Here is a 14,472-nt window from a genome sequence, read left to right on the forward strand (position 1 = left end):
TATCTGGATTACATTGCTGCTATGAGGATAATTGTTTGGACAGGGACAGAGAGGAGAGAGGGAGATTCCAGAAATAGGAAGGACTTGTCAGTTACCTAGAAGTTGGTGATGGTGGCACTTGAGATTGAAGCATGAGCTTCATCTTTTATCCTTATGCCATCTTAAATTTCTTATTTTACTAGATATATATTCCTTTCAAATTAGCAAATCATCCCTGTTTTGCTACTAATTCATTCTATAATTTGGAATAAATCTAATCTCTAAGGACATCGGTTCAATTCAGTAATATGATGAACTGAACAAGAGAACCATTTTCCAACTCTAATAATTTTCTATTATATTTTCTTATGCATAATGCTTGTATCTTACTTCCCCAACTAAAACACACAGGGGATTAAGAAAATTACTGAAATATTTTGCAACAATATAACTGCCAAGGAAATTCAATTATACTCTCATCAACACAGAGCACAACTCAAATCTTTAAAAATGACCCATTTGGGGATGAAATTAGGATATTACCGTGTAATACTCATTGAGCCATTTATAATGTGAAAAAAAATTTCCTTTACAGTGGTTGGTTCAAAAGGTAGATCCATTTACACAGCTGTAGATTTTTGTCTATTGGATTAACCTGTACTTAAAGAATAAATTTAGAACTTCATTTCCTTGAAAGTAGGTTCTTTAAGAATTAAATTTTATAGAATAGTTTCATAAAGCAGAGCACTGTGTTTTTACAGCTTTATTGATAGGTTGTTTACATATATACCATTACTGTTCATTATACTTACAGATCCCTTTGGGCCAGGTAAGCCTATATCTCCCTAAGACAATAAAACAAAATTAAATTATAACAGTGTATTCACATTTGGTACAGCTTCCTGAAAACATTAAGAAACTTATTGTACTTCTCGAAATCTAAAGAAAATCATTAACAGATTAATCCTGGAACTGCAGAAAAAGGCTAGACTCAAATTTTGGATTCTAGTCCTAGTTCTGCTAGCTTTTCGAGCGGGTGAGCTCTGTGACCTCCCAGCCTTTGGCCAACGTTTCTGTCAAGTAACAGGGTGGAGTCAGAGCTCTCCAAGGCTCCATCCAGATCTCAAATGCTGGGCATGGAGAATTAAAATAAACTGTGTTTAAGTGAAAAGATATTAAAATAGTATTCTGCTATAAAACATAATAAATATTTAAAACTTGATGTCTTCATTTTTGAAACTCAAGCAATGTTTTAAAATTCATCCAAAAAGTCTATCAAACCACACATGCAAGCTTTTATGCTTAAAAGAAAAAAATAATCTTGAGAATTTTCCACCACTAATTCTAGATATGAAGTCAGCTGAAGTTTTAGCACATCAGTTAATCTCCGCTACAAAACAAAATGATTTAAAACATTATTCTAGCCCGTGAGATGAATAACTTCAATAGGAAATAAAATTGAAATGATCCTTTTTCAAATGTACTTAATAGTTGGGAAAAAAGCTTGACCTAATTCAGATCTTATATTTCGTCTAACTCTCAATCCTGAAAATCTGAATAAAACAGCATTTCCATAGTTTTTTTTCCTACACTAAAATCTCTCCACCGCTCATTTTATGAGAAATCTACTGTCCCTACCCCAAAGGACCAAAACATAAGTTTCCATAGTAGGTTGTGTTAGATCATGTCAAAACTATAAAAATGAGCCAGTAGACCGTGCAGTTCTAGCAATAAAGATAACTTGTTCTCCTTCTTATTGCCTTCCCAAAGATTTAGCAGAGGCATCCCCTGGAAATGGAGGTCACTTCTTGGGCGGGGGTGGGGGGGTGTTTAGACTAGAGAGAATGCCCTCTGGCAGATTTGCAATCCACAGCTTTCTAACTATAATAAAACTTCAATTTTGTTTTCCAGATAGGAACTATTTATATACTTCCTGTGGTCAGGTAAGAATCACCTTGAACTTCTGGGGAAAAAAATATTCCCTTATAGATGGAAACCTCACCATCTATAAGGGAACTTTTTTCCCCAAAAAAGTTTAAGGCCAGATCCATAGGTGAATTTTGTACTTTGGGTATTTCCCCTCTGCTTGAATTGATCTGGGCTGCAATCTTGGGGAATCTTGTTAGCTTACTCAGGAAACACCTTAGCCCATTAAGAAGGCAACAACAATAACATTTAGTGTCAGAAACAAGAAAAAAATGTTTCCAATACAGTTCAAGATCAATAAGCCTCCATCATAAATCAGAAAATAAAATGTCTTACAAGTTCACCCCTTCCTCCTGCTTCACCTTCTTCACCAGAGGCACCCTAAAATTTTAGATAAAATGTCACATTTTTTAATTCTTAGCCCTTTGGGTCAGTTTTAACTAGTCAACACCAATAAGCGTTTATATGTGCCCACAGTGCTCCTGGGATGGTGCAGAAATACAAAATGCTCTCAATGGCTTTTGGATCTGGCGGCCAATCCAAATCAGAAAATAGCTTAGAGAGAAGCCAAAAGGTAAGATTGAGTTTCAGCTCAAGTTAAGAATGAATTACCATAACCAGCAATTTTATAAAGTAGGTAACCCTTGAAAGAGGGCTCTTACAGTAGAAAATAGAGCCCAGGAAAAGGACTGGGACTAATCCAGTCTGCATAGTTTACTTGCTAAGGTCTTGATTTAAAAAAAAAAACTGAAAATATTACAGTGTGGCTATGGAAGGCCATCAGCTTTGGGTAAACAAATTTGGTGAGCCAGAGAGACAGGGCTGCTCTTTTCAAAGGAAGGGCAGTATGTACCCTGGAGGCCAAGCCGTCATGAGCTAGATAGACAGATAAGGCTACAGGACAAACTACATACTAGGGTTCACTCACTATTGAAGCAGGGAGAGAAAAACTGTTAGCCCCCTTCTTTTTAACCACACACACAAACCAGCCAGTCAGCCACCCCTGTGTGTGAAGCAGTACATATTAAACACTGTATTTCATACTAGTCAACTAGTGGTACTTACCTGTTCACCCTTTGGACCAGGTTCACCAGCTAAACCCTGGAAAGAATAAAATATAATTTTTCAATATTTTGAGCTTTTTAAGGATAATATACCACATAATTTGAAATGAACCAATTCTTATTGGGCAGGTAGAAAAACACAAGTATGAATGTGACGGGAAAGGGCTTCGCTGCTCATCACCTAACAAGAATTAGGTAAGACCTGGAGAAGCTCAGACAATTGTCCAAGAATCTCTGACAACTCCAGGCATTCTCTGATCACAACCACTTAGTATCTGATGAGTAGGGATGTAAAGTTAGTTACTTTTTTCCTTCTGATAAATTGTTATATTAATAATAATAGTTTTTTTTTTTTTGCTTCTTAATTTCAACTCTCAGTAATTTAAAATCCTTTTTTTTTTTTTTTAACCTAAGTCTATGATGAATTCTAGAAAATTCTCCATTGGGCCAAAAACAAGTTTGATCTCTAACATTGTAGAAATTGCCCTTCCAAATAAGGAACTTTTGGAGTGCTTGATATCTTACCCTGTCACCTATCATTCCAGGAAGTCCAGGGGGGCCAGGAAAGCCAGGGAGGCCAGGGCTACCAGGAGAACCCTGAGAAAACAAACACAAAGTCCCCAGACTCACTGCCACTGCAGTACTGAATGCACACAAGCCAAGACAAAACCTTGGGCATGTTGACTCCTGTCAAAAATAAAAGTGACGTGGTTGGTTTAACCCTGCTCCTCTAATTTGCCTCCCTCCCACTTTCTCAGGAGAAGAGGGCCCAGTCACCACATGCATTCCATCTCTGAGGTCCTCCTCCCTGGTTTGCATTCCCTGGACAGTGGGCTCCTTCAGTCAAGCCCCTGCCATGGTATTGCTTTTCTTTCTGTGTAAACAAGTGCTGCACAAGTCATCAAAGGTGGCATTCACACACAGTTCTCTTCCATTCCAAGAACAACCAGAGGCCAAATGTAGCTCTTCATGTTCCTCCCAGTTTTAAAATGTGTGCTACAAACCACTCTGATTATAATACCCTCTGAGGGTATTCTAGGTATAATTTTAAATTCCACATTTACATTTTCACACATTTGCCTAACAATAGGAAGCTATTAAATTACCCTTTCTAAATTGTTTCCCTCCCCTTGCTTATTTAAAAAAAAATGTAATATTAATTTGTGGAGAACAAATAAATTGCTAGAGATTAGAAACACTACTTACCAGTTTACCTGGTATGCCCGGGGGTCCTGCTGGTCCTATTACTCCTCTACTGCCCTTTAAAAACACAAACACGATTGTCAACTGGATGTTTTGTCAAAATACAAGTGCTTAATTGTTATGTAAATAAAATAACATTGTACTTAGGTTTTTGTTTAAAAACAAAAGTCGTCAAAGTATTCTCCCCATCCCTTGACTGAGGCAGAGACCATTATATAAAATGCCAACAGCATCCTCTCTGTTCATCTTTCAGTAAAAGTTTTCATGCCACTTATTGTGATAACACACTGTTAGACAGAAATAATATCTGATACCTGTATATGAAAGGGCAATTAGTAATTTTCAACATCTAAATCACATTCTAGCTTACCTTACAGTTATTTGTGCACATATTTTACTCTCTAGACTGTTTTCTTGTGGTACTGCTATACTAAGTTTGAATTCCACACAATACCCTCGACATGGTGTAAACTTTGAGTTCTATAGCACATCGTTTTAAAGCAACATATGGCAAATGATCTTGAACATCACAAGTGAAAAAAAGAGACACAGGACAGAGATGTTTGCCTTTAAATTACTATTGCAAATTCAATAAAAAGATACAGATGATAGGCATGTATAAATTTTCTGAAATAAAATTCTTTGTACTCATTCTTGTTCTAAAAATTTCTTAAAAGATTATATAAACTTTGGAAATTGCAATTTATAATGATACCAAAAGAAACACTCTAATTTTATTTTTGAGACAACTTCAATTTCTTATTTGAGACTCTAAGCCCTTTGAGAAAAGAAGACATACCAACTCTTTGCCTTCTTTCACCAAGAACTTTATACCAGTATATGCAGTCTAATAAAAGCTTGTTTTATTTCCTAAGCCTGTTCAAGTAAGCTGAACAGTGAGGTTATTGGATAAATAATCTCATTCCCTGAAAGGTGTATATTAAAAATGAAAGGAGTCCTTTGATTTAGTTCTTCTTTAAAATGACAACTCCATATTAATGCTTAATATTTACAACCACTTCTGATACCATTACTAGGTTCTGACCCATCTACTATTCATTCATCTTTTAGTCACGCAAGATGTCAAGATCCACAAACATTCTGATATTCAGTTTCTCTAAGAATTCGCAAACGTTTGCCAAATTGCAATAATCTCTAGCTATGAGCTATAATTTTGCGGTAGTTACCTCATATGACTTAAGGGGTTAGAACTAAATGCTCTTAAATATCTTTCAAAAATTTTTATAAAAACAACCAGTCCAATACATGAGTTTGGGGCAATACATTGGTCCTTAACCCTGATGAGAACGACTAAGGAAGCAACTTAGAAGCTCTGTGAGGATGGGAATTGGAAGCATGTAAGCAGCCACTGTGATACAGTCCGACTTCCATCTATAAATATAAATGTAGATCTACAAATATAAAGATTGGTTCCACCTCATTCATTTGACCCAGCACTTCAAAGTTCAAGTCAGATTTTCTTCAGTATATTTGCTCTGCTGACATTTTCAAATAATTTCTGAATTGCATCATGATTGAGATCCGAAATGTTACTGGGCTAGCATGACTTTCATTCACAGAGTAATTACTAGTCACTGGTGGGAAATAATAGTCATTGGGGTGGGGTGGGGGAAATTAATATTAGAAGGTGAAAGCTCTGTTCTTGACACAACCTCTGGATACTTATTTCTAAGTAAGTCAGCCTCAGTGCCATCTCATTCAAAATAAAGATGATGAATGTATTTTTTTCCTTCTACAAACCAAAGGTCTAAATTAAAATAAAGGGTTGTATAGCCTTTCATCTAATTTTGGAGGACATTACTTATCTTCCCAGTCAAAGACAAAGATTTTTTTTTTCTGCTGAAATCGTATTTTCTCTGCCTTTCAAAAGCTCTTAATATTCAGTTCATATGTATTTTTCATCCACTGGCAGACCCTTGGTCATACGTATAAATGGCTCAGGGCTCCAGTGCAGACAGCCTGCCATGCTGACCTTGTGCACCCATGAAAGTCAGCACATACAGGACGCAGGGAAAGGTTGATGAAATTATGCACGTTGACTCCTCTGTTACTGCACAAGTAGAGAGCATGTGGTCCATCATTTTTATTTCACTTCTATCCTTTAAATCCTTGGCCATTCTAAGCTTAAGTATTTCTAAAGAAATCACCTCTCTGTGAAAAAACGGTAATGTTCATTCTGACAACAGTGACCAAACAGCTATTAACAAACTGTTAGGGCAAGATTTTCTGATGGCCATTCTTGTGACATCTGTATATTCTAAAAACATACGTACTCTTTCTCTAAGCTCTAGAATTTTACCCAATAAGCTAATAAAAAGATTAACATGAGTAACCAGGCTATAAATAGTAATCCTACAAGTATATATTAAACTAAACACAGTCTTCAGGGAATAATTAACTATGACACTGGTAAACACAAGTGTGCGGGAAGAATCACTAAATAAATGATAAATCCCTTATGCTTCAACAGTTGGGGTGATAACCATATTCTCAGATGTGGGCAGGGCAGGCTGGTAGGGAAATGGCCATCCTGCCTACTATTTACAAACCCCACTACAACAAGAATTCTGATTTGTAAAAAGGACATTTTAAGAACCTGAATAAACATGAAATCCCACCATTAAAAATGTGAGACTATAATACAAGGTTCTGTTTTCCACTTTGTGTTACCATGTATATCTCCAACATGTTCAGATACTCTGCCAATTCATCCCTATGTAAGGAGCCAATCTAGGCTTTATAAAAAGATGCAGACCTTGTACCAGTGATTCTCAGCTCCCACTGTGCATCAGAATCCCCTGAGGAGCTTTTTGGAAAAATATTTCACTGATGTCTCTTGCCACCCCATCTCCCCCTTCCCTGTCATTACTATACCCACCCTCGGCCTCCAGATTCTGACTGTAGATCTGGGGTAAGGTCCAGGCATTTATTGACGTTTAAGAACCACTATATAAAATAAGCTGTGATTTACTTAGACTTATGTGAAATACTCACCATGAAAATTCCATAAATACTACAATTTTAAAATTTGCTAAATATATCTTGTATCATCAGAATTTGGCAACCTAGCTTCAAATTTAAGGCATCCTCCTGAGCCACGACGTGAGCTGTCGAGGCTTAAGAGGGTGGAGCTGAATGTGAACGCTGGACCCCCACTGCCAGGTCTGAAGTCCAGCTCTGCCATGCACCAGCTGATAACTCCAGGCAAGCAATTTAACTTATCTGTGCCTTGGCTTTCTTATCTATAAAATGTAATTTGAATGATTTTTGTGAGAATGAATAAATTAAGATATAAAAAGCACTTAGAACGGTTGCTGCTCACAGTAAGCACTATGGAAGTGTTCTAAAACCAAAACCAAAACCACTGCCATTGAGTCGATTCCAACTCACAGTGACCCTATAGGACAGGGTAGAACTGCCCCATAGAGTTTCCAAGGAGTGCCTGGCAGATTTGAACTGCTGACCTCTTGTTTAGCAGCCATAGGACTTAACCACTATGCCAGGGTTTCCTATGGAAGCGTTAGCTATTGTTTTAATCCAAGGAAATTACTAAAGAAATCAGTCAAAATTATGGGTTGGTGTTTTTTTGTTTGTTTGTTTTTTGAATTAAATGTTTCTTTGTCTTTCAAATCCCCAGATCTCCTTAGAACTACATGTTGTACTTAGGGGAAAACAGGTCTGTTGTCTTCATTTCTCTAGTTTCTGTCAGTACCATTTATTACCAAGCAAGCACCCTCTTATAAAAACACTTTATAAAACGTTCACTACTTTGTAAAAATTATTTTGATAAATACCAAACCAAAATAACCAAACCCACTGCCGAGTCAATTCTGACTCAGAACAGCCCTACAGGACAGAGTGGAAATGTCCCATAGGGTTTCCAAGGCTGTAAATCTTTACAGAAGCAGACTGCCACATCTTTCTCCCATGGATCAGCTGGTGGATTTGAACCGCCAAACTTTTGGTTAGCAGCCAAGCACTTTAACCACTGCACCACCAGCTCCTACCATAAATACATCCAGGAAAATAATTCAATTTGGAAGTTTCTCTTTTAAAATGGAACTATTAGACTTTAAAAAGATCACAAAAATATGAGAAATTTAATTATACTTGTATTGCCAAAATTATCTTACAAAAAAGAAAAATGGGTTTTATTCCATTGCGCTCTAGAATGCAATGACTATTATATTTGCATGATTACCCAAAATGCTAACTAGCTGAAGAATAAACATTATCCTTAGTACCTTGCCAAGTTAGAAGTGGGGAATTATTTTCACTTGGCTGCTAACCAAAAGGTCAGCAGTTCAAATCCACCAGCTGCTTCTCGGAAACTCTGTGGGGAGGCTCTATTCTGTCCTATGGGGTCACTATGAGTTGGAATCAACTAGACGGCAACAGGTTTGATTTTTTTTTTTTTTAAATACTTAGTATAAAAAAAAAAAAAAAGTATTAATACCTCTTTCTGGCAAGAAAGATGCCAGTTAACCCAGGAAAGCAATACTGATTTCTACAGATTGTTTTTTACAAATCCATTTTCATATTAACATTGGAAGATTACATTAGTCCCACTCTAATGGTAACCTTTAGATTTGTCACAAATATATTTAAAAATCAATTTTACAGCATTATATGGTTTGTATTCTCTCTAGCATAAGTTTAAATATTCCCTCATACACAAAAGCCTGTAAAAATCTGTCTAAACTACAACCATCACAGCTGCTTAACAAATTCTTTAAGAGGGTAACATTCCAGGGCCCAGGGGAGGTAGGGAGGGGGTGCAGCTTAGATCATTCAACAACACACCATAAACGGACCTCTGTGTTGAGGCTACTGGTGATGGGGTGGGGGTGGGGGTCTACAAGAAAAATAAGACAGGCTTCTGTACTCTCAGGAGCATATAATCTTCAGAAAACCGGAGGTAGATCTGTATGGCAATCACCCTGCCAATATCGTGAGAGCAGAGCAAACACAACCCACTCAGTGAAAGCCCTGGGGAACTCTGAGAAGCCAGGAAGAGGGCAACAGGCAGGAGCCACTGCAAAGGCCAGGGCCACCTTGTCTGTCCTGGAACAGGAGCCACTCAGGCTTAGGTTTAAACCAAGTGGAGTGTGAATGGAGAAAGCCAGAAGCATGACCCAAGTGGTAAAGATATGTGCTCACATGAAATCACTGGAGATATTAAAAACGCCAATATTCTTTGCTGTGGTATTGACAAAAGTTGATGAAACTTTAGAGAAGGGAAGAATCCCATTTAATTTCAAAAACATGTTCCAATTAGCCCTAATTGACTATTAGGACACATTAAAAATATACTCTCATTTCTTCTACCAGGCTTCTCAATTTTGAGATTTGCAGGAAGAACTGATCAAACTTGTGGGGAATAGTTGAGAGTGTGTGAACTTATGTACAAAACTGAATTTAATGATGTAAAATGAAAGAACCAATGTATCTTTCAGAGAGTAGATTCAGTGTTAAAACTCTGTTCCAGAACTATAATATTTATAACCTATCATAACAGTTTTCTGAAAAATTTATAGTAGGTGAGAATTCACTTATTACCAATGAAGACAACTCAGCAAGATTTATTATACCTCCAGTTCAATTCACTTCAAGAAATATTTATTGAGCATCTACTTTATGACTGGCCCCAGGGAGGGCATAGCGAGGTACAGGGAACACAAAGGTGAGTCTCTGCCTTCCTTGAGATGATGACAGAGACACAGGATGGGGCACAAAGGAATTGAGGGTTATGGGTTTTAGAATATGGAGAGATCACTGAATAGAGCATAATCAGTTACTTTTCATGGAAGAGTAACATTTCCATTACATCTAAGAGGGCACATGGAATGCTACCTCAGAGAAATGGAGAAGAGACCCAGCCTTCCAAATTCTGGGTCTGACATAAATAAAGCAGAAAGGCTTGGAATCAGCAAGGAGTCCAGCTTGAATTGAACACAGGATCTGGGTGAGGCAGAAATGGGAGGTAGAACTAGGAATGTTAACAGATAGCATCAGATTTTGGACTTTTTCTTATCATCAGTAGAGAGCCATTGAAGATGTTTAAGTGGAAAAGAGAAGTGATAGTGGAAAAATGGAAGTTGTACTTTGGAAAGACCAATGTGATAGTGTGTGTACAAACTGGGGGCACTGCCATTCCCCCAGGGATTTTGGAATTGTGTTTGGCATTTTTGTTTGTCATAATGATTGTAGGAATACCACTTGTATTCCATGGGTGAGGCCATGGATGCTAGATGCCCTGCAAAGTACAAGAGTCCTAGAGAACAAATAACTATCCTAGCCAATAGCTGGGTACCCTATTGGAGAAGCTGGTAGAGGAAGGAAAGAGTGCAGCTGGAAAAGCAAATCAGGAGAAACTGCAACGACCCAAGCATTCTGTAATGACCTGAGCCAGGGTAGTAGAAGTGGGAGTGGATTATAAGAGTTAAAATTTAAGAGCCCTTGAAAAGGAGGAGGTAGGATCAACAAGTCCCACTGGAGATAGGACAGGAAGAATGGTAAGAATTTGGATGCTAACAGAAATTCAAAACTTAAAACCTAATTCAGACTCCAAACTCTGCATGAGCATAACGCCCTCTGATCTGCCTCTGCTCACATGAGAGAATTAATTCACCCCTCTCCTGCAGTTCTGTCTCTAGCTCATTGTTTTACATACCCCATGGCACTTAGGTGGGACAAGCCCACTCTACCTTGTGTCACTTTTTGTGCTCAGTGAATGATCCTAGGACACAGTGGGTTCTTAGTCAATGTGCCTTCAACTATACAGAGTTTCCTGCTCTATACAATTAATAGCAGACATAATAGTAAACATCTCCAAAGTTTCCATGACCCTCTCCCTCACTACTAGATCTTTCTGGACCAGTTATAAAGTATCTTTATTGTTTCATAAATGTGATCTAAGCCTTATTGCTTTGACAGTCAGTTTAAGGAAAATATTTTAATTAGAAACACATAGGCTTCAGCAAAAGAGAAGGAAAAAATAAATGAGAAATGAGTGAGCATGGAGCATAATGAGGAGTGGGAGCTAGTGTCTCTGGCTGCAGAGACACTTCAGGAAACTACCCGATAGAGGTCAGTTGACAAATATTTGTGAGAAGTGGAAAAACTCCACTCTCATGCCACAAGACATGGAGGATATTTCACATTGCCCAACCATGAAAATCTTCACTCAACATGCTCAAAAAAACATTCAAGAAGACGTATTTACAGTTGGAAATGTTTCTGTGTTCTCACGTAGAGTTTTTTTGTTACCCATCAGACTTTGAAAATAAGAATCTAAACTGAAGGCCAGAGAAAAATATTATAAAGTCAAATTTAAGTGCATAATGTGTTTAGTTTTCTAATCATTATGAAGGAGTTTCTCTCTAAGGGCTGAACTATATCTAGTGAGAAAATATACATTGCTATCCACCGTAAAACAGACAAGTTTACAGACTCACTAAGAGAAAACAATATGGCAGTTCTTCAAAAGAAATAGTTACCATATAACCCATCAATTCTCTCCTAGATATGTACCCAAGATAAATTAAAACATATGTCCATGTAAAAAATTACACAAAAATGTTCATAGTAGCATACTCATAATAGCTAAAAATTGCAAACAGCCCAAATAGCCATCAACTGATGAATGGATAAATAAAATGTGGCACATCCATACAATGCAATATTGTTTAGCAATAAGAAAGAATAAAGGGCTGATACATGCTACAATATGGACGAACCTTGAAAACATTAAACTGAGTCAAAGAAGCCAGCCACACACACACAAACACACGCAAATATAGATATGTAATATTATTCCATTTGTATGAAATTTCCAGAATAGGTAAATCTATAGAGACCACAGACTTCAGTATGGATTACGCCTCAACATAGAGAAAACAAAAATCCTCACAACTGGACCAATAAGCAACATCATGATAAATGGAGAAATGATTGAAGTTGTCAAGGATTTCATTTTACTTGGATCCACAATCAACAGCCATGGAAGCGGTAGTCAAGAAATCAAAAGACACATTGCATTGGGCAAATCTGCTGCAAAGGACCTCTTTAAAGTGTTCAAAAGCAAAGATGTCACCTTGAAGACTAAGATGCACCTGACCCAAGCCATGGTATTTGCAATGATACCAAAAGTATATGAAAGCTAGACAATGAATAAGAAAGACCAGAGAAGAATTGACACCTTTGAATTGTGATGTTCGTGAAGAATATTGACTATACTATGGACTGCCAAAAGAACGAACAAATCTGTCTTGGAAGAAGTACAACCAGAATGCTCCTTAGAAGCAAGGATGGCAAGACTGCATCTTACACACTTTGGACATGTTGTCAGGCAGGTCAGTCCCCAGAGAAGGACATCATACTTGGTAAAGTACAGGGTCAGTGGAAAAGAGGAAGACCCTCAATGAGATGGATTGACACAGTGGCTGCAACAATGGGCTCAAGCATAGCAACAATTGTAAGAATGGTGCAGGACCAGGCAGTGTTGCATTCTGTTGTGCACAGGGTCACTGTGAGTCGGAACTGAGGGCACGTAACAACAACAACAACATAGAGAAAGTGGATTAATGGTTGTCTAGGGTGTTGGGGCAAAATGGGAAATGACTACAAATGGGTACAGGGTTTCTTTTTGAAGTGATGAAAATGCTCTAAAATTGATTGTGGTGATGGTTGCACTACTCTGTAAATATACTACAAATCAGTGAATTATACACTTTAAATGGGTGAATTGTATGCTATGTGAATTATATCTCAATAAAGTTATTTGTCTTTTTTAAAAAATTGCACTGAAGTATTTCCTTTAGTATAAGATAGGGACAGAAAGAGTCATGCTTTTTTGAAATGCTTCATTTTTGTTTCCATTTTCTGAAAAGAAGACATCTATTGTATATCCAAGTAGCACTCCCATTTCATTGTCTCACCTGGACTACGCTCAAACATCAGAAGGCACACAAACATCACTGCATGAATGAGTGAAGGACATGCAGCTAAGCCCTGGGAAGGTACCTGGGGAAGTTCTATAGAAGAGGGTACTCACAGGAATCCCCCGGGGTCCTCTAGGTCCCACCTCTCCTGGTGGCCCCTGGTGGCCCTGTTTATGAGGAAGGCAGGTAGAGAAAAAGTTTACACTCTTTGATCCTTTGATTTGTAAGCAGGATGGGTTATAACTTACGGGAAGGGAAAATGGCATCTTACCGGTTTGCCTGAATTTCCCAACTGACCAGGTTTTCCTGGAGCACCTGTGTTACCCTAAAAGGTAAAATGCAACATCCAAAGTAATTCAGACTGTAAGTAAGCATAAACATCAACCTGCCTTACCCAGACTGGGTATCTCTTAGATTTAAGTCGCATTAATTTCCTGATTTCACAATGAGGATTTGGAAAGATGTAGAATCTCTTTCTCCACAGATGCATCAAAATCCTTCAGATTCAAGATGCTGTTTGTTAGCCCCAGAAGTATATTAAAGGTCAAATGTCAAAAATAAAAGTCTTTAGCCAGCTATAAAGTCAAAGGGTTTTCTTTCCTCACAATATTGATTATACGTGTCTTTCCTTTACCATTTCTACCTTCAATACACTGCTTTGAACCCTTTTTACCTCACATCAACACTATTACAATTGTAAAGAATTGGGTCAGCATGGGGAAATAAGAGGACGTGCTGTTGAGAAAGTCCTGCCAGCAAGCTGCACGGAGAGTACGTGTCTGAATATGCCATCTCCACCATCAATGGCTCACGTCCGCTAATTAGGGATCTCTGCTCAAGATATTGAAGACCATCATGGTTAAATTCACTGTGATTATATGGCTGGGGCCATATAATCTGAGACTAATGTCTACATTATACAAATGTTTAGCTTTTTATTCCAATGTAAAGCTATATCTTATTCCTTTAATTTTTCTTTCGCCTGTTGTTTTTAATTGTTTGCACTAATTCAGTGTAAAATAGACGTACTAGTTGATCAGTATGTTGATAAAATGCCTAATACCTTTTTACTTCAAGCTAAATCATCTTAATAATATTCACTGACATCAGTTTCATGGCTTAATAATATCTTCCTTATTTTAAGTGGTAAGGAACAATAAAACTTTATTTTATGTTGGCATTTTCATGAAGGATGTCTAATCAGCAATACTTTTTCACAGTATTCTTCCTGCAGCTTACAAAGAGATTAGCATTTGAAGTCTCAAAGCTTTTGCTCTTTGATTTCTAATTTCGGGTCAAATATAAAATAAAAGGCAGGTTGGAAGTATTAAATATTA

At 37.5% G+C, this 14,472-nt stretch overlaps 1 protein-coding gene across 1 annotated transcript in view; it reads right to left on the minus strand.

Moving 5' to 3' along the window:
• Window positions 1-14,472, minus strand: part of COL9A1 (collagen type IX alpha 1 chain) — a 93,002-nt gene that overhangs the window by 22,248 nt on the left and 56,282 nt on the right. Inside the window, 7 exon segments of the mRNA XM_003404122.4 lie at window positions 792-824; window positions 2,242-2,286; window positions 2,971-3,006; window positions 3,495-3,566; window positions 4,176-4,229; window positions 13,249-13,302; window positions 13,407-13,460. Of these exon segments, the coding sequence (XP_003404170.2) occupies window positions 792-824; window positions 2,242-2,286; window positions 2,971-3,006; window positions 3,495-3,566; window positions 4,176-4,229; window positions 13,249-13,302; window positions 13,407-13,460 (348 nt within the window).

The sequence above is a fragment of the Loxodonta africana genome, chromosome 1 (genome assembly GCF_030014295.1).
Source record: "Loxodonta africana isolate mLoxAfr1 chromosome 1, mLoxAfr1.hap2, whole genome shotgun sequence".
Taxonomy (NCBI): Eukaryota; Metazoa; Chordata; class Mammalia; order Proboscidea; family Elephantidae; genus Loxodonta; species Loxodonta africana.